This window comes from Glandiceps talaboti, chromosome 6, assembly GCF_964340395.1.
Source record: "Glandiceps talaboti chromosome 6, keGlaTala1.1, whole genome shotgun sequence".
In the NCBI taxonomy this organism is placed as follows: Eukaryota; Metazoa; Hemichordata; class Enteropneusta; family Spengelidae; genus Glandiceps; species Glandiceps talaboti.
The window spans coordinates 7615125-7638111 of record NC_135554.1 but is presented as its reverse complement, the minus strand read 5'-3'; the positions used below and the strand labels follow the sequence as shown (position 1 = coordinate 7638111).

The 22987-nt window shown below is 34.5% G+C and overlaps 1 protein-coding gene across 1 annotated transcript; it reads left to right on the top strand.

Annotated features, from left to right (window-relative positions):
• Positions 1-21812, top strand: LOC144436785 (receptor-type tyrosine-protein phosphatase T-like). The gene is made up of 29 exons (XM_078125646.1): positions 1-73; positions 548-688; positions 2689-2817; positions 4241-4435; positions 5509-5799; positions 6684-6998; positions 7253-7323; positions 7697-7940; positions 8988-9293; positions 9665-9915; positions 10078-10141; positions 10561-10675; positions 11446-11531; positions 11707-11987; positions 13259-13346; positions 13791-13867; positions 14087-14123; positions 15033-15130; positions 15318-15443; positions 15858-16012; positions 16416-16551; positions 16820-16969; positions 17456-17555; positions 17816-17895; positions 18409-18543; positions 18914-19042; positions 19567-19730; positions 20804-20939; positions 21738-21812. The coding sequence occupies exons 1-29, from the start codon at positions 1-3 to the stop codon at positions 21810-21812; spliced, it is 4248 nt and encodes a 1415-aa protein (XP_077981772.1).
• The last annotated feature ends 1175 nt before the right edge of the window (positions 21813-22987 follow it).

Genomic DNA, 22987 nt, shown 5'->3' with positions numbered 1-22987 from the left:
ATGGCGAGTTCTGTATGTGCAGCTATCCTGTTTTCGTTAACATTGAATGGTGTTTCAAACGTGTTCATCAATGGTAAGTCTATTTCTGTCTCCTTTTGATAACACAACTATACAGGATTGTATTATATGTCTGTCTGTCTGTCTGTCTGTCTGTCTGTCTGTATGTATGTATGTATGTATGTATGTATGTATGTATGTACTCCAAACAGTGAGGGCTCGACTGCGAGAGCATCCAGACGAGAGTATGGGGTAACCGAATCTCATGTCGTCCACACCTGAAGTCATAATCATGCACTATATCCCTACCAAGTAAAATACAGAAGAATGGGTTTACATGGTTACGTTTTCTTTTTCGTAACTTAAGATTTACAGATTGCTTGGTATATGCAAACCTATCATGACTGAACCTGGATCATTCAACATGCAATTTTTAACGTCAATATTTCCATAGAATACTGCACGGAGAAGTAGAGGAGAGTTGTCTCGTATTAGAGCCCCCACGACAATTTCATAAACGGTATATATTTAATCTTTTGAACGTGTATAGGACAGATTTGTGACATAGTAGAACCACCAGAAAATCGACTTCTTTGTTATGGAACAGATAACTCAGAAGGAGGGTGTCTTGATATGAAATGTTGTTATGAAAGCAATGCTGGCAGTGGTGTTCCATCTTGCAGCTTTCCAAGTAAGAAAATGTGACCAAATGCGTATTTCATTGTTTATATTTAATAAATATCTTTAATTTGACGCCTGCCTATCTTAGATCTATGTATTGCCAACATTATTTTAAAGTTTGACGATCTAATATATCATTTCAGGATCTTCAAGACAAACTGGCAATGTTGCTTTTAATTAAATTTTGCATAATTTACAGAACATTCTTTGTAATTAAAACGTGGTTTACCATAAACGCCAAACGTGTGAATTTAAGTCAAACGTACACTGAGTAGTTTTCAAAATGTGTTGTGATCATTGTCTTTATCTCAAAACTCAACATGGCGAAAAGTAATACATGTAGCTGTTGAATGAATAAGGTAACAGTATTGCAACCAATGCAAGGTTTATCTTAATATTTCGTTCCTCGTGATATGCATGCCGAGATTATAATATTAAGAAATACACAATGCTTTATTTGTGTATTGGTGAATGTGTATATATCCGATCCGTTGCGGTACTAATTATATGTTTAATTGTTTGTGTCTGTGTGTTCTAATGTTTATATTATGTTGACTTTTTTAAAAAGAGAGATGCTCGATTGAAGAAACTGATCGAAATAGTGAAAGTCTTATTGCAGACCCCAAAATTTGGCTGGAAGACTGTCTAGCCATGGGTTTGTGTTGGTTCCATAGAAGTTCATGGAATACGCGGTACTGCTATTTCCCTTGTAGGTATAACTTATTTATTTTCCAAAAAGTTCAACATTGCAAGTCATAGGCTATATACTATTTGACTACTACTTAAAACGTCTAAACTAAGTGACATATAGTTCAAAAGACTATTCCCTATTTAAAACAACAATAATTCGGCAACACATACCTACTATCTCCTCAATATTAAAGTTTTAAGTTAATCAACCTGAAATATATTAAGTTACATTCCAGCGCGGTCACACACTCGTTCATGAGTATATCATGAGTATATATATATATATATATATATATATATATATATATATATATATATATATATATATATATATATATATATATATATATATATATATATATATATATATATACATGTATATATATATATATATATATATATATATATATATATATATATATATAATATTTCAAAATACAGATAATCGTGAGAACACAGTATTGTCGACTAATGAAACGGTACGGTTTTTCCCTACGTTATATAAAGAATATAACGTACAAACAATTTTCAATGCACAACACTTAGGAAACATCTAGCATCTAGGAACGCTGATGTAACATGATAGTGGTCAGTGAATTGTTATTGGTTATAATATTGTTGTAATATTATAATCAACATACATGTTATAATTATATAACATTTGTTTATAATCTGGTTTGTACGACATTTTGATAACATTGCATGTATAATACATGTACGTTTTGTTACGTTTGAAGTATGTACCAAATAGCTTTGAATTAAAAGCAATTATTCTTAAGATATATCCCAATTACTGAAAATCATTAATTGTGACAATGTTAACATTCATGGAATGTCTAACGAAACCTAGTTATTTATAGCCATTACCATATAGAATATTTGCACCAAATATGTTTCGTTTGAATTGACTTAACCGTTTTTCTTGAGGTACTAATTCACAGTCGCAAACACACATGTATAGATATATACAGGCACACATAAAGACAGACACACACACACACATATACACGGACAGGCAAAGACACAGCCTAATTAGGCTAATTATATAAAAAACTCATTTTAGGCCTGATCAAGCACTTCCATTTTCGCTGACTTTTGATAAGTTGTGCTGCATACATATTTAAGCAAGATGCATTAAAATATTTTTTGATGGATATAGTTTTCATTACATTGACTGGATTAGTTTGGGACCGTGCTGGAAAGTAACGTACTATAGTTCCCTCACAGAAGATAAAAAAGTTAGCGAAGAATACACACACAAAGATCCTGATAAAAAAACTTTCATGTGCAGAAGACCTTTTTGTTTTATTTTCGTAAAAGACGAGTGTGATCTAACACCTGTACATCGAGTAAGTTGTGGAGAACAAGCCATGGAAAACTGTCTATCAAATGGTTGCTGTTTTGATGATCGCACAAATGACTCTATACCGAACTGTTACCGGGCTAATTGTAAGTTATGTCAGTTACTAGCTATGTACGTATTATTTAACGTTAGGGTGTGTGTGTGTGTGTGTGTGTGTGTGTGTGTTTACAAAAACCTAACTAGTTCTTGCCATTACACTACATAATACGTTCACCAGCTGTTTATGAGGCAAACGTTACACACACAGAGACACATACACATAGAGACACATACACACAGAGACACACACATACACACACACACACACACACACACACACACACACACACACACACACATATATATATATATATATATATATATATATATATATATATATATATATATATATATAGTTTTGCCTTTCGTGGCTGTTCCATTCTGGGTCTGGTAGCTGGTTGAGTAGAGTGCTCGACTTGGAGGAGGAGCGTATGTAACTCGGTGAGTATCAATCTGCTAAGACAGTGCCCTATACCGCAGTGGCAGAGCGTAATAGTTTTTAGTAATATCTGCATAGTTATGACTATTACGGTCTGCCACTGCGGTATAGGGCACTGTCTTAGCAGATTGATACTCACCGAGTTATATTGAACACATATTGCCTGGCCATGAGGGCTATAGTACCCGTTTATTATTCGGCCTCGGGAAATAGCATGTAATTCTGGTAACTCACAGTCACGAGGGGGTAATGAACGAGTGCTATAGCCCGAATATATGCCATGCAATATGTGTTTTATAATATACCTCATGCTGTGAACTCGCGGTGGCAGACGACATCGTCAGAAGCTGCCATTTTGACCTGCTGTGAACTCGCGGTGGTCATGTGGCCATGTAATATTTGATGGAACTATTTCCCTAGGGAAATAGTCATTCTATTTTCCTATCACGTGACTGATTCTAGCGAATCATGACACAGCATTATCACTAGGTATATATATATATATATATATATATATATATATATATATATATATATATATTTATTTATTTATATATCCATACAGAATATTTTAGAAAGTTGATTGTGACGAATTTCATAACGTTAGATGTTCGTAACGTTAGATTTTGTTTGATGCATGTTAAGTGTCATAACTATACAGATATTACTAAATCTACAATAATGATGATGTTATACTTTTTGTCCAGTTATCTGGGTGTTTTTGTGTTACAAACATCTAAACATGTTTTATGAATGAATTAATCGATCTACACATGTATGCAAAATAGACACCACCTGAATGTGGTTGACTGCCCCGACTGTCTGTCGCTCGTGCATATATTTCGTTCACTGGGGAATACCGTTTAAAATCCTATCCCGAAGGGCCCGGGCTTGGCTTATTTGTAAAGTGTCTGTTTAATCGTAATAAGTATGCCATCTCCATACCCCTATTTGACTGTTTGGGTTACAATGTTGTTTTCATTCACAAACTGAACCTCTCGTTTGTTTGTTTATTTGTTTGTTTTTTTAAGTTTGTGATCGTAATGCATTTGAAAAGGATGGGGCATGTATCAATTGTAATTGTCAACAACCGTGTGATAGGTCTTCTGGTGATTGCTCATCGATGTGTGTTGCTGGGTATATTGGACAGAACTGCCAAACGGGTAAGATCAGAGTTATATTTCTACATGACATCTGTATTATATCCGAAGTAGAAATCAACGGCGGTATGTCTTGTACCAGGTATATAGCTTAAATAAACTGGTCATACAAGATAGTGATTATATCCTAGATAACATTTACCATTCTTTTTAACCTTCGAACATCAGCTTTTTTAATCCTAAATTCAGTAGCAGGAACACTATTCAGTCTCTTCGTTAACGATAAATTATCGGATCCATGAGATTTAGATGAGTATGCACGCTCAGATGCAATTCATTTTCCGTCATTCGTTAACAACAACTAAACACATCACATGACAATCCAAAATCACTAACTAAGACAAACGGTGGTAGCGTCATACTACCAAATAGCTACGCATTCTTAAGATACAGCCTAATTACCGAAAATTATTAACTATGTGAATAGCTCTTAAATAATGGTGGGATGTTTACCAAAACCTAACTAATTCTTGCTATTACCCTACCTAATACGTTCACGAAATTTCGTTGGAATTGAACCAGCTGTTTATGAGGCAATCGTCACACACACACACACACACACACACACACACACACACACACACACACACACACACACACACACACACACACACACACACACTTTTCATCCCCAATATCTAACCTTGTCGGTACAGTGAAACGCTGTTCGTAGTTTGGTGTTCGATTACAGATTCAAAAAACCCGAATGTTCGAAATTCGACATCAACATTCCAAAACTAACTTTCGAAATCACACCAAACGTTGAATGCTTGATACGAATTCCTAATTCAAAATTACATTAGAAAACGAATCATTTCATCTCCACATAGGTTATAGGATTTCACTTGGCCATCGTTAGTAACACACCATTTCACCACCAAGTGTTCTACTACACAAATATATGTATTTATATGTGCCAATGCTGTGCAGAGGATGTATTGATATTATTATTTATAACAACAAAACATCTTAAAAAATTCAAAACAGCAAGTGCATCTGTAATTTTATAACGCGCGCGTATATAATAAAATTACATTCACGGTATCAATTATATTCTGATATAAAGTGTTTTCGCCTGGCTGTGTATGTTGACTCAATCAAATTGCATTTACTTACTTATTGTTGTACATTTCTTGTAGATGGTCTTCCCTTTATAACCACCATAACCCAAAACGTTACAGTCAATTCCGGTCAACCGACTAATTTCACATGTTCAGTACAAGCCAATGTACAGCCAACTATACATGTCACTGTAGCAACAGAATCACATTCAAATACTCCTACATCAACTACAAACGGTGTACATCCAAAATATGTTCATACATATACTTTTAATAACGTGTCTGTAACTAAAGGTGAACACGTGACATGCACTGCTACATATAGTGGTGGAACACCAAAGATAAAAGTACTTGAGGCCATGGCATTTGGTGAGTTTATAAAATTCAAGACTATTGTGTGTGTGTTTGTTTGTGTGTTTATATATATATATATATATATATATATATATATATATATATATATATATATATATATATATATATATATATATATACACACACACATATATATATATATATATATATAATTTAGATACTTCATCCAGAAATGACCTAACTTCCAACAGGCATAGCCTGATTTCAATAATGTTGTGGTAGCTGTCGTATATTCAATTTATGATGGTTCTGATTTGAAAATGTTAGCTGAGTGATCTGACTCGTCAAAGATGGGAGTTTATCCAACAGTAATTATGTAAACAACTTTGTCCAGCTATAATAAGTCCAAGTGTTGTCTATAACTGATCGGTTTGAATTGAACAATGACGACTTGTTATGGAGTAATCATTACATGCTGTATACGAGAGCCCTCAGAGCATTACGTCAACATCGAAAACAGGCTACATAGAATGGAACTTTTCTTAGATTTAACATTTTATAGTGTGATTTTTTTAAAAGACGTCTTTAGAAATAGTATAGTGATACCATAGCCTCGATCGAGTACAATCGATATTTGGAACGACCAAAAATCGAAAATGCACAAACCTACACCAGCCATTGGATAACGTCAGAAATAATTTAATTGCATAACCAACAATTGAATATCTAAATTGAAATATAAAGTTTTGTCAACAGCCACTACATATCCCTTTTACTACAGTTAGCTAGGATAAGAGCCAGGGGTTTAATTGTTCAGGAAAAATATTGTTATTTCACATAAAATTTCAAATCAAATCAATTAATATCCAACTTAACTATACTATTTATTTATTTACCTTGATAAAATACACTGAGATGACTTTTCGTTACCCCTCCAGTACAACCACAATTAAAAACCGTACCATGGATAACTTATGTCAACAAAACGCAAATGATCGTGAATTGGAATACCTGGCAAAGTGGTTTTGATATTGGTGATGGTATAATCGAAAAGTACGAAGTATGGTATAAGAACACCAGTCAGGACAGCTTTACTTTATATCCTCAAGATGTCAATCCAAATCAAACCTCTTTAGTAGTCGACAGTTTATTACCCTACACCAACTACATGTTTGCTGTTAAGACCTACAGGCCTGGTGTAGGAGGTGGCGGTGATTTAGGTCCATATACAACAGGGAGAACACCATGTGGTAGTAAGTTTCACCATAAATTGGCTAAATAGAGACGACTTATCCAATTAAATCACTGAATTCTACTTTGCAAATGTAGCAGTGCATTATGATAATATAGGTTTTCACAGGCAACTGACAAACTTTCCTTCCAAGCAATTGACATATGGTATTTCATGTAAAGCAACCTTTTTGTGTAAAAAAACGAAAACATTAACTGATGTTATTTAAACACCTGATGTTGAATGACAAACAAGTGTTTGGTATCTAATACACAGACCCACTAGGTTCACCAGTTCTCCTTGAAGCTAATACACCCACATCGTCAGAGATGGAAGTTATCTGGGAGGTAAGTATTTATATTCTTAATCTACTATTTTTGTAAGTTGATTGAAACTAGTTGTGATTAAATGGAAGTTAAGTGTATAATATCCATCTATCATACTATAATGGAAAAATCTTGTTTTGATATTCCATACTTACAGACGGGTTTACCTGTTGTTATGAATACAAGTATTCTTTCTTACAGGCATAAAATTGAGTTTGTTATTAAACGTTCAATATAATCACTGTACATTGCACATATATCACCGGAGGTATGTATTGTAAATATGGTGCATGTTTATGTTTAATTTGTGAACATTTAGTGCATTCTTATGACAAATCACAAAACCTGTTTTAGGGCAATATTTGACGTGTAATATGCTATCCTCTGTTTGCAGTTAAACGAGGCTGATCTGGAACCCCACAGACTTAAATGTGATGAAGTGACGTCATACACAGTACACTACCGACTGAATGGAAGTAATACAGAGTATAAATCTATAACAGCTGACTCTGACGTCACAAGTGAGATACTCACAAAACTCAATCCGTGCACAACTTATGAAGTAACAGTTACCATGAATAATGAAGCAGGAGGTGGTCCTTACAGTAACCCAGTAATCAACAAAACATTGCCTTCACGTAAGTATATCAGTCTTTTATCTCTTGACATGGACCAACAGTTACCATTACATACATTGTCTTTGCCCAGGCCTTAATTTCTCTTATTGTTAATTAATGAAATGGTATATCGGGAAACAAATGCTCACTTAAACAATACTAACGACGAGAATATTGTGCTCGAATACTAATGGCATAGGCACTGCAGTGCAATACCGAAAACACCATAAATATACCTGCATGGAAATGATAAGCAGATGAACACGTGGTCGCTTGAGGCATAGTATCATTTTTACTGAAATTTGCTGCTTCGGATAAATAGAACCCCATGCTGCTGCGTGAGTGCAAGTGTGGGTACTGAGTGGTATTTGCACTCGTGCTTGCAGTGATCTCTGCAGCCTGGATGCCAGTGTGGTTTCTAACTAAACCACGTCTGGTCAAAGTCCCTTAATCAACACAAGACACTGTTCATCTAACCAGTCAACCCCAACTGTTACAGTGACATAAATAGAGTGCGAGTAGCATTCTGAGCTATGAAACCATATTTGGACATTACAAAACGCCTCAGTTAACACTAACTTTATGAGGGACTGTGTTATTGGTTAGCATTTTGTGATAGATTATAAACAAAGACATGATGTTAATAACTGTGTGGGTGGCTGTGGATGAATTTTAAATTTCATCTGATGCATCTCAGGACATCTAGAGTAACGACTTTGACAATGCTGTGTGTACAGGTGTAAATGGTAAAGATGCTGTGTAGGAACTAGACTGGGTACTGTAAGCGCGCACTCGTCCAAATAACCCGAGTACGCTACCCTTGTACTTGCGCGTCGTATGGGTTCTGCCACATTGCATTTTATTAGGTGGAACAGCGCGTGACCAGTCTCAGACCTACATGATGCCATTTAAACCCTTAACCATAATCTTATACAGAATTTGATTTTTTTAAATATTTCTTTTTTATTATCAGATGTTAAAAGTGGAACATTAGCACACAATTGAGCTAAGCTAATCTACCCTTTTCCCCTTTTTCTTTAATTGTTGTATCTCGATTGTTTACAACAGCACCAAAAGTTAAAGACCTTACAGCAAATGTTGTGTCATCGTCTATTATTCAATCGACATGGTCTCATCGCGAAAACACTAATCCGGATTGTCCATTGGAAGGATATGAAGTGGTATATGAACAGATATCAGAGTATAATTGTGGCCCGACGAAGAAGTTTACCTCCCATGTTCTCAACCCCGACACCTATGAACACAATGTTAACGGCCTCTATGCCAACACTGAATATTCTGTTAGAGTCACAGCATTTATTAGCAGTGTTATAGGAACAACCAGTGTGGCTACAGAAACAACCAGTGAAGCGAGTGAGTTTGTAATCCTGATATAGCAATACTCCTCGCCATATACACACACACTAATATTTGAATATAATGTTATGCGTTGCTTATGGAACTACTAAGAGGTCTACATAGAATTGCAGTTGATACATGTGTTTGATTTATGATATGAAAAATATGCGATTTGTCATTGATTGTACATGGTTAGTTTATGGCTAAACACATTTGCAATTATAATTGTATCATTGTATTAAAAAATTCCATATCATTATTTCGTTGGTTGATGCATGTTTGTATGTGAATTGGTTTATGCCTAAATCAATATAAAGGTTTAGTGGTGATATGCTTATGTAATCCAATAACGGACTGTTTAATGCACCATGTATTTTATATTGCAGTTCCTTCTCAGCCATTAAACCTTCAAACAATTGGTGTATCAGACACGGAAGTACTAGCAACATGGTATCCCCCACAGTGTCCAAATGGCATTATAAAGACATACATGTTATTTTATTGGGAAACTCTCAAGGACAAAACTTCTGCTAAACAGCGGAGATATAATGTGGATTTCGGTATCGAGAGTGAAGGGAGTAAAGTTATGTCAGATGTGATTGATGGCCTGAATCCTGGAACTAATTACACAGTACAGGTATAATCAGTCATATATTTTCACACATTCTAGATTCTTGCTCTTCATCACGTTCGCTGAATTATTTTGGGTCATTTTGAATTTTAGATGAATGCATTAAAAATAACCTACATTTGATAACCACGTAAACATATTGCCGTCTGAATTATGTTTATATGTTAGGTTACTGCTGAAAACAGTTGTTGTAGCGGCAACAGAAGTGATGCAGCAACAGCCGGTACAAAACGTAAGTGAATATTGTATGGTAACATTCTAGTACACCTTTCTGTATATAGAGTGATTGTAATGCTTAGAGATCTAAATTACCCTGCTATCCAAGAGGAAATACCTTTATCCAACACAAATGTGGATGCATAACATTTTAATTAACAGTTATATATATTCGATTTTAATTTGTTTTTAGCAGCATAATCATACCCATAGTCTTAAATTCGTTTGATGTGACGTTAGCAAAAATACCTGTGGACAAGAACACCTCATAAATTACACCAACGCCATGGAAATCTCGATGTTTGGAACAGTTCGAGAACCAACAATTTCGTACTATGAAATTATGGACTGCCAGACATTAAGACTGCTCTTAACAATACTACAATTTGTAACCAACAGTATACAAATTTTTTTTTTTAACTGATATTTTTTCAGCCATATTAAGTCCTCCTACAAGTTCACCTGTTGCAATGATGGTATCTGGGGTTGTAGGTGGATTGGTCGTCTTCATCCTGTTGTTGGTATTACTTGGGTTTCTCTACTTAAGACGGTAAAATAATTTATATTTCACTTCGATATCCAAACACAAAATTGCTTTAACTGGAAATAATATGTCAAACGTGAATTGAATACGACATTAATGTTGAAATATTATGACGGCGATTTTTTTACTTATTTCTATTCTGTTCATTTTTTAAAGTAACTAAGCATATGTTGCCCCAGTTATGACATTGAATGTTTAAGTTCGTCAACCAGTGAAAAGGTTTGTGAGTGAGTGAGTGAGTGAGTGAGTGAGTGAGTGAGTGAGTGAGTGAGTGAGTGAGTGAGTGAGTGAGTAGGTGGGTGGGTGGGTGCGTGAATGAATGCATGAGTGAGTGAGTGAGTGAGTGAGTGAGTGAGTGAGTGAGTGAGTGAGTGGGTGAGTGGTTGGGTGGGTGAGTGAGTGAGTGAGTGGGTGGGTGGGTGAGTGAGTGAGTGAGTGAGTGAGTGAGTGAGTGAGTGAGTGAGTGAGTGAGTGAGCTTGCAAGCGGGAACTGTGCATTTGTAGTGAATTTATGAGTGAGGTGGATGTTGTAATGTATATATGAATGAATAAATGGCTTATTGAACGAGAGGCTTCATCGCTGAGTAATTGATTGGGTGTATTTATAGATCTTATAGACTTAACACATTTTAGCACTGTTTGTATAACTGAGGATATGTATGTAAAAATATAGTCTAGTATCGGGGATTAAATGTAACATATTGTTATCGTAATAGTTCAAACGAAAGTTTTATACTAGGTCAAGAAATCTTTGACAATCTCTGTATTCTTTTTAGAACTGGTAAGTCATTGAGTGATGTTTTCATATCGAAAAAAAGAACAGAGAATGGCGAATCTACTACTGTAACACAGGACACACAAGGTAATTCATATTATATTCATTTCAATCTTTTAAATGATGTTGGTTTAACCTGGAAAGGAGACACAATACTCCTTATGTTCTTCTCACATTGTTTGATAAATGGGTTATATGACACTGCTCATATAACCAAGAATACCTCCACCTTCAGTCATAAGCAGTTAACTGTGTTTTACAGATTGCATGCCAATTGTTCCTTTCGAGAATCCATATGCGAATGTACGAACAGTTGAACAAGAGGTTGTAACGCATGAAGAGGTAGAAGTAGTGCAGCTGGTAAAACCAACACTTAAGCCTAAACCTGTACTACCACCAAAACCGGATACTAAAGTCATAGATAATACTGCAGGTGTTGCAGCACAGAGTCTGTGTATAAAACCAATCAAGATACAAGATCTAGTAGCCTACATAAAAAGAAAGAAAGCGGGTGATACTGGCGGATTTAAAGCAGAATATGAGGTAAATAATGGTTCCAGTAAATGTTGAACCCCTCCCCTTTTTCAGACACATCTTGTGGATATTACAGCCACCTGAAGCTTCGGTCTTCTATAGATATCCATCCAGTTATGCTATCGTCTTTGTACAAACAAATGTCTAACATCCAAAAACCGATTTCATTCAAACTCGCCTGCCGGATATGGCATTGTAATTCAAATCAATATCAAATTTAACCGAATGTCGGCAACATGTGTGGCAAAACATCAATATTAAATACAATAACTCAAAAAGTACAATACTACATTCAAATGTCTATCTTGATTTTACCATGTGGAAGCTTTCGCAAATCCATAAAAAAATCTTGCCATTGGCGTTAACCTTGACCTTTGTATGGTCACAACTACATTGCCGATAATTTATGTCATAGTCATATTTGAGATGCCATGCTAAATTCCCCTTTGGACATTGTGCATACATGATATAAATAATATAAGATATAACTTTGCACCATTTATATAGTTCATACCACTCTTTAATAATATGGCAGCCATACTGTTGAAATAACTTTGACTGAATGAAATTAAAATTTACTATGAAAATAAATATCTGTTTGCTTCATAATTTTAAAAAAATGATTACACAACCCTACCCATTAGTGTCCACTCATATATTTGCAAAGCCAAACTGTCTGTTAACCCAATAACATTTTGTCAGGTGGACATACCCTTAGCGATCAATCACCGCTATTGTCCCATTTTCTGCATATTGCATTCACTTTGTGGTATTTAGGTGTGAGCAATTAATTCCGTTTACACCTTTTGTAATTATACTACAAAGCAAGTTATATAAATATACTTATTTTAGTCATTTATAACTTTTTAATTCAATAGCAGTCATATTTTGGATACAAAATCATCCATCTTTTTACAAGGGCCAAGACACGGGACCTTCTTTCAACATACCTAACTTTTCTTAAAGTATCATCGTACTTGATCGTGAACTTGACCTTAAAGTAAATTTTATTAGTTTCAAAATAATAATAAAGTTCCTGAGAGGCATGTGATTTAAATAAGGCCATTTGTGTGATTTTAAGAATGGAAAACATAAAAATATCCAAACTTGAGGGACATATGTTCACGCAAAGACGCCACATTCCAATTGCAATTACACCTAAAAATGTACTAGTAGTTAATAATTCCCATAGCGAAACGGTAATTTAAAATTACGAACACTATATTGACAGACATTTTGTTCATGGTTTGCATATTGTATTTTTAATTTCAAAATCGAAGTTGTTGCCGTCAGATGATATTGCGCCATATACATTTGCGTTGACAGATGTAAATAAACCAAAGAACCGTTTCAGGAATATAATGGCATGTAAGTTGACTTTCCATATACTTTTCAGATTGTTAAGTTGTGTTCGTTTGTAGAGGGTCTCAGTATAACTGGTGAAATGCACTTACGACACAAGACAGGTTTGAAAATGTAACGAGAGCCCATAGTGTATCATATTTCTAAAATTGTCTCGTCCTAATCTAATAATACCAAATATGTAAACAATTGCTTAATTTGACAAAGAGTTAGTAAGTATTTGGTACAGATTATATTATAGCCATGTTAAAAACCTGCAACATGATCTTAATCTGATAACAGTAAACTTGTGCTTAAACTATAATGAAATTGTCATTTGGATATTTCATAAATGAATATTTAACAAGTATTGTTATTTACTTTCTCAGCTTGTGATATAAGACATGTTTAGCTATAAGATGTATGTTACTATCTGCATGTACTTTAGAATGTCTGCATCTCTTTTTGCAGATGACCATTCAAGGGTTATACTGGAAGATGAGAGTGAAGAACTGACGTCTGACTACATCAATGCATCGTATATCAATGTAGGCAATCCTCTTTATCTTTTAATCTTAGTAATATATGAATTGTTTATACCATTTTGTAAATTATCTTGTTTGGGGTCATGTTTGATAGCAACCTCTAATTTGTAATGCTGTTTTAATCTATGGCCAATTATGTTCAATGATATACTTGGTGTAGTTTATCAGTGGTCTTCGTATATTGTCTATAATGTTTACAGTTATCGTTTACACATTTTACAGGGCTTCACGAAAAAGAAGGCTTACATAGCTACTCAGGGTAAGTATCTATCATGTAACTAAAGAACAACCTTCTTGATTGTATAGAAAACCTACATCATGCATGAATTCCTATCATATTCATGTTATGTCAAATTCAAGGATTGGATTATAAGGTGAACTCTTCAACAGAAGGAAGCCGAACAAATTAAAGTCGCACATATGTTGAGATACATATCTTAAAAAAATATTATTTACTCAGCTTGCATCTTCTAATCTACATTTCAGTCATTTTTGTTTTCTTTTCAATTTTTTGTTTTCAATTTGTTCACCTCGCCTTATGAGTGCACATTGAAAACCAATTACCGATGGATTTTTATGCAAATGACAGTGACGTTGCATTATTGTTATTATTATTATTATTATCCATGTATGATATTGAATCGTATTTCAGCTGTGATGAGCAATGTAAGTTGCTTATTTTAAAATTGAGAATTTTAGATATTCCTCTTTAAACAGAATGTATTCTATTTGGAACTTCTCGTCATTTGATATTTCACTTGTCATTAAAAACAAGCATTTGAAGAATTTAAATACTCAAAACGATTACTATGAGCTACTCGTGAACGAGTTATATCATAACAACCCGTGCTATGTATCTGAGTGTCAGTTTGTCGTTGTACAAAGTGTCGTCTATATTCTAATTTAGGTATTTTCATTAATCTCGTATTTCTACTTGTTGCCGGGTGTCTTTTATATCTATGTATATATTTGTTCTTGGGTTCCACGCGTTTACGTTTCTGTTACCTGTGTTGGACTTCCTCACTTTGTCAAAGTGAAGAACATAAACAAGTAAATACACAAGTAAATAAATAAATAAATAAATAAATAAATAAATAAATGTAATAGTAAATATTAAATTCAAACTCAAATTTAACAGTATGCGCTTTTTCGTATTTTTGAAATGTAGGTCCGAAGACATCGACAGTGGCTGATTTTTGGAGAATGGTATGGCAGGAGAAGAGTGCTTGCATACTGATGGCTACAAACTTAAGGGAAAATAACAAGGTGAGGTAGAAATGAAATATTATCATAGCGAATGAAAATCGAATAAAGTATCTACATTTATGTTCAGGTAAATGTAGTTCATTACATGCCTAAAGCCAAACCCCATTGACAAGTATTTTTGGAGGAGGATGTGCTAGAATATAGTTCGGCTTATCTTAGTAGAAAAGAAACACTTGTTTACTTTCAGGAGAAATGTGTTAAGTACTGGCCAGACCAAACTGAAGGTGAACAACTGTATGGTGATATATCAGTAAAGAATGTCCGTGAAGAAGTATTTGTAGATTCCATGATCCGAACACTGCATGTGAAAAAGGTAAACTGTAAATTATATATGACTGAGTCAAATGGTTTACTCTATAGCACGGCGACACTGATTCATATCGGAGAGATTAATTAATTATTTATTATCACATCGATCATTAGTAGTAATGATACATTTGGTGTATAGTGATCGCCAAACCTCTAGGTACACGTCAAAATTAGTCTATGAAATGGCAAGAAAAAATTTGTGTTATTGGTTATGGTATCTAATTGTGTATTTACTTTAATCTCATTAATCAACGCAGTGATTTACAGCTACCATAATTTTATCTGTATTTCTGTTCCTAGCATTCAAAAAAACACCCAGACTTAGCAAATGAAAGGAGACTTTATTTCTAATCATGCACCCAGCGTTTCCAATGTATGACTAAAATACATATTTTAGATTACCTATGTGCTTCTTTAGGTGGACCAAACGAAAGTTCGTGAAATAAAGCAATTTCATTTCACCGTATGGCCTGACATGGGTGTTCCACAATATCCATCTGCTGTGTTGTCATTTCTTCGTCGTATCAGAGCCTACAATCCATCTAATGCTGGTCCATTAGTAGTCCACTGCAGGTTAGTATTAACTGCAATACTGGAATGTTATTTATTATTGTCAATGTTACTTTATGAATCAAAGCAAATATAAAATATATTGTTAGGTGAAATAAAGTACACATATGACTCATGGAAGTGAAAGACTACATCAATAAACATGATATACTAGAGACATGAGTTATCATTGCTGAATTTACCAAATTCAGCATAAAGAATTAATACATAGATAGTGACAAGGCGTATACATGTCCTTCAAAACATGTTCGTTAGCATGGTTTTTATACGGATTATATTACATCATTAACTTCTGAAAAAAAATGTTTACTTAGTAACGTTAAAATGCGATTTTAACATTTTATTATTCTATATTCGCTAAATATAATTCTAATGCATTCTGGTTTCACATATTTAATTTACCTAGTGCTGGTGTTGGGCGAACTGGGACATTTATCACAATCGATTCCATGTTAGAGATGGCTGAGGCAGAAGGCAAAGTCGACATTTTCAATTTCGTATATCAAGCCAGACAAGATCGGATGCATTTTGTGCAGACACTTGTACGTAAAATTGTACATTTTTTTAATGTAACGTTCATTTTATAATAACTGTCTGTTTATAGACAGAAGTAACTGGTTTATCAAAGAAGGATTTTTTATGGGACAAGATTATACAGTCTCGTTTACATTAATTGAACAAAGGTAGTACACAATAGAAATACCAATTGACTATTTATACTCTACGAATTTTCGTTATGATTACCCTTGAATTGCTTGTGTCAATATTAGATGCATATATAGCCGTTTTCTCTTCATCGTTCATATATAGGACCAATATGAATTTACCTACACTGCAGTATTAGAGGCAACTGTTTTTGGAAACACGGAAATACCGACAGCAGATCTGAGAATGAAGCTAACTGTGTTAAAGATAAAGAATAAAGGGACAAAATTGTCTCCATTAGATAAAGAATTCCGAGTAAGTAAATCCTGTATATAAATAAAGCACGTGTAGTTCCTCGCTTAATAATACGTCTATGTGCTTGCCTACATGCCTGCCTGCCCCTCTCCGCTCTCTATGTAACATATATGTACACACGTGTATGTATATGTCTGTATATATGTATGTTCGTATGTATGTATGTATGTATGTATGTATGCATGTATGTATGTATGTGTGTATGTATGTATGTATGTATGTATGTATGTATGTATGTATGTGTGTGTGTGTGTGTGTGTGTAGGTAGGTAGGTAGGTAGGTATGTATGTATGTAATCATGCAGCCAGTCCCCCCTCTCTCTCTCTCTCTCTCTCTCTCTCTCTCTCTCTCTCTCTCTCTCTCTCTCTCTCTCTCTCTCTCTCTCTCTCTCTCTCTCTCTCTCGTTAATAGTTACACACAGTGTCACATAAATAGACATATAACAATGCTTGGAATAATTCTCTGTTTTCGTCTCACTTTAATAAGGTACTCAATGAGGTATGTTGTCTACCAAATGACAGTGAATGTTCTGATGGGAGGGAAACTAAAAACAAGAGTAAAAATAGATACGCAGATGTGATACCAAGTAAGTATACCCACACATAAAATATAACTTGAGTATGCACATTACATAGAGCAATATGTTAACCGTGAAGGCAAATTGAAATTTATATTGATTTATCAGCTTCTCTCAGAGTATTGTTTATATTCAACCTAGACAAAACTAACTTGAACGAACAAGGACGACAATTACAATACGAGCAATAATGCATTAGTTGAGATCGGGTGAAGCAGGACATTAGATATCCAGTTTATACCGTTTTTATCTAAATTTTTTACCCACAGTTGATCGATGTAGACCACTCTTGACAACACCCGTAGACATCGACGGTTCCACTGACTATATCAATGCCAGCTTTCTCACCGTAAGTGATTTTGTAACTGTATTAGTAAGAGCATCCTTTAGTAACTTGTAATTACATGTTAGATTATGCTTACAAGATTAATTTGTCAACAATTTGTTGATTTATTTACTGACGAATCAGATATGTATCGCTCACGGTTTGTATTTTATTACATTTTTATGAAACTTAAGGTTCTGGCAATTACTGTTGTGATTATGCAAAAAGATTTTCGACAGTAAGCTAATGCAGTTAGCCGTAACCATTTTTTAATAGATAAAGTACTTTATGGTATGAAATAAATAAGTCATTTCCAAACTCAACAGGTACATACCGCTGTTAAGAACATTAAAGTGCCCTCTATCTTCAGAGATACAAAGGATGATGTTAATCACTAGCTTGAACTTTATGAACACCAGTTAAAGTTATATAATCATATCTAAAATTGAACTAATCTATGAGTAGGTATATGACATAATTTTCGTCTTGTGTTTAAACGTGGACTTATTTATCTTATAATGAATTTATCAATTATAGGCATACAAACGTAAAGATGCTTTCCTGGCCACACAAATGCCGATGTCACATACTGTTGTTGATTTCTGGAGAATGGTGTACGATTATAAGACAAATACCATTGTTATGCTAAATGATATGGATAGTGAAGATATGGTAAGTTATATTGTAAAAGAAAGACCATTGTTATATTAAATGACATGGACATTGGATATGTGATAAGTACCTACACTACACACGTCACTCAGGCAGACAGGCAGGATGACTGACTGACTGACAGACAGACAGACAGACAGACACATACATACATACATACATACATACATACATACATACATGCACGCTCACACACACATACATACATACACACAGACACACACATACATACATACATACATACATACATACATACATACATACATACATACATACATACATACATACAAATAAAGACAGCTATGTCGATATAATCTCAAACACTAATGACATCAACCATTCTTCAAATATATTTTCGTTGTCTGAATAGAGAAGTGGACAATACTGGTGTGACGAGGGAGGTGTGAGATATGGTCCATTTGAAGTAGAAGTTACACAAATTCAAAATAATGCTGACATCGTTGAGAGAAGTATTACTTTGACCAACCATTCTAGCAAGGTGATTTTTAAGGGCTGTCTTATTTGCACATACAAGTGTATGTTATAAAAAATACATACTGTTACATGGAGAAACTGGTGAGATTGAACTTAGCATGCTGTTGTAATTATACATTGCAGATGTCAAATTTGTTTACACACATATATACAAACATATTAGTTAAATATTGTCCCATGGATATCATTTGAACAAACATATTTTATTTGTTCAACAAGGTAGATTTATGTTAATGTCTATATACATCACTTTACTTGCGAGTGTTAACAATCATGTTTTAAAATGCATTCCCTTTGTCTTCCATCTACATATTCATATTATCAGATGCTATCTCATGTGTACCACATATATTTTTTTTCTGTGGAACTGTCACTGACTTGTAAACAGAAATGACGATAAGGAGCTAAATATGTGTGTTTTCCAAAACATATGAGCCAAAACATATTGTGACTATTAACTTTCAGTTACATAACATACCGTTACTTAATGTCCACTATTTTGTTTCATACAAACTTCCCTGTTACTAGCGACATCAAGCTGCTGTCAAACGTACCATTACACATTTACAACTGACGACATGGCCAGCTAACAGAGAAATACCTTATTCTACATCCTTTCTGTCTGAAATGTTGACGTTGGTTGAGAAAGCTCAGCAACAGACAGGTGACAACCGTATAACTGTTCACTGCAGGTTCGTGTATATTTACGTCGTATATGTCAACATGTAATGGGCATTGGAATAATAAGCAATGGTGAACAAATTTCAATATTAGCGGAAGATATCTCATTAGGGATTATCCATGGCAATTTCCGTCCATTGTTCTGTAATTTGACCACATTATATTCTTGTCAGACACATAGCGGCGTGAGGACTAACTAGACGTTGGTTCTACATGCCATTCACAAAAAACTGTGATTCGAAAGTTTAAGAATACAATAACTGAATCTGCTAAAAATTAGGTAATTAACAGTGAAATAAGTAGAAATGTTTATACTGACTAAAACTCACAATACTCAAGTAGGGATAGCTTTTTCAAAGTAGGTCTCAGTATCCAAGCTCAAAAGTTGGTAAAGCAACGTCCATTGTTGCACGGCCAGATAGTCTCGTGCTGTTTTGAAGTTGAAATATGCTGTAACCATGGATACATGTGCCTGTAAGTGTAATGGGCATTGTAAGAACTAGTTATGGTGGACAAATGCCACTATTAGCAGAAGATATAACATTAGTGAATTTCCATTGCAATTTCCGTCCAATCGTTCTGTAATTTGACCGAATTATAATCTTGTCAGAGAAATGGCGGCGTGAAGGCAAATAAGACGTTGGTTCTGGATACCATTCACAAACAAGTAGTGGGTCTAATGTATAAGAATACAATAACTCATCACAGAAAGGTAATTAGATAATTGATAGCGAAATAAGCAGAAATGTTTACACCGACTATATTCATAATCAATATACTCGAACTTAAATTGGGGTAGCTGTTCAAAGGAGGAGGTCTCGGCATCAAAGCTGAAAACGTTTCAAAGGCAACCTCCCTATCGTTGCACGGCCAGATGATCTCGTGTTGTTTTGGAATATGCTGTATCCATGGATACTATGTACGTGACTGTAAATGTTGTGAGTGTAAAAATCTCCATGCGTGTTTATTAGAATATACATCTAACAAGCCACTCAAAACTTTACTTCTTCAGTGTCACACATATCAACGATATCGACAAGGAGATGAAAATTCAAGTTCTAAAACTCGTATTTATTTTCAACAGAAATGGGCTTGGACGCAGTGGTGTCTTCTGTGCTTTTTGCGCTGTCTATGAACAGGTTAAGATGGAACAAGTCGTGAATGTATTCCAGGCAGTCAAGACAATAAGAGAAAACAGACCTCAAATGGTGGAGACTGTAGTAAGTTTTCGAAATTTTCATTTTCCCCACAGTTGAAACAAAGTTTGATGGATTGACCAAAATATCCTAATGAACATAGTTTTAAATATTTAAATTACTTAACAGTATTATGAAATACACATTCACGGTAGACACGGAAATGAGCCATTGTGTTCATTCAGTTAACATATCGTTTTCAGCAAACATTCATTAATTAGATCGTGTGACATGGTATAAAATTATAACCCAGTGACTCACCATGACCACAATTTGCATAAAAGTGCACTATTCACTTCTCCTACGACACTATTAATGTTCCGCTGGACTCCTATATGTGACAACAATACATCATGAAAATGTGATATGCTATTATACACTTATTACATGACTATGATGCCACTTAGTCTACTAGATGCCAATTTCCACGGGGGTGTTATGTGGTAACTATATTGCCCTTATTTTGAAAGCCAAACGGATTAGTTGATAAATAACAGCACAAGGGTATATATGATTTATTTATTTTTTAAAGGAAGCAAAGCTTGGATGACTTGTTTGCTTCTTTAATTTTGCCCTTGGGAATAAGAACGCAAGTCCAGCTATAGTGCTCCTATATCCAAACTGAGGTTACTTATTCGAACGATATTAGATGTCACAACATCTCTGGTGATGGTAAATAGCAGCTATTTTTCACGGAAATAGCTGTTACATAACGTCTTATAGTCAGGCAATACGTAGTCTAACATGATTGATTATAATTGACACGAGAGATCTTTGACTTTTATCAGAAACTCTGCCACTAAGGAAACGTTTCCTTTACAGGCCCAGTATCAATATATCTACGACGCTCTTCTTGCCTACCTGGACTCGTTTGCAACATATGCAAACTTTGAATAACGAGCTACGTACGACCGAGGTAAGGACACTTTGTTTTACTTGGTGTGTGTATTACACACTTTTCAAATGTATTTTAATACATTACTTGTCACAGTATCATAACGCAATACATTGTATGGTATGGTATTGTTTTATTTTATAGTGACTGCTCTGTATTTGTGTTCTTGTGTATTGTATTGTTCGGCATTGCAATGCACTGTATTGTATTGTATTGTATTGTATTGTATTGTATTGTATTGTATTGTATTGTATTGTATTGTATTGTATGGCTTGCATGTTCCAAAATTAAATGTGCCAATATTAATCTCTCTCTCTCTCTCTCTCTCTCTCTCTCTCTCTCTCTCTCTCTCTCTCTCTCTCTCTCTCTCTCTCTCTCTCTCTCTCTCTCGATATAGCAGAGAGGAAGTTAGATAGATCAATTATGCTGATATCTGGCACACAATTAACATACAACCTCACCGTAGCAGATCAATGTGGATGTCAGAAGTGGGGGTGGGGTCGTTTATTAGATATCTGGTTGAGTATTGACGTTACATAATTTACAAATCTAAATGTGAATACCGACCAGAAAATATCAAACACAACATAAATATGTAATAGGCAGAACCAGGGTGTTTATTTATACATCACTGATGATCTGATATATCAAGCTAATTGAGAAATTAAAGCTATTTCGATAAGTGCAACACTATGTATGACATTATGATTGATTCACTACTCATGATCCATTAAAATATAATTAAGTCGTTCATATATCTTGATATTGAACTCTAACAAATTGTACATTTTCATTCCACTTTGAGGACACTTTGAGTGTGTTCATATTTACTCCCATATTGTATCAGCTAATGTGGCCATATAAAAATAATATAGCTGTGTTGTTTATTAACAAAGCTATTTAGCCTCTGGAAGAGATTGAAACGTGAGTATACTAAACAAAATTGTCAACCAGGTATATAGTGTATTAAACCATGCATAAGACAAAAATATGGAATATGTACTCTAGTCGTTCACTACAACATGCGTCTATGTTACGACATCGAGTGTCTACGTCACTGGTTCTCCTGCGTTTCAAATAAGAGTCAAAAAGTTCAAAACTGCCACTATTTTCCCCGAATTTTCTCTGATATTGCTGGTGATGGTATAGTTATGTTACTCGACAATATCTTTCTTCA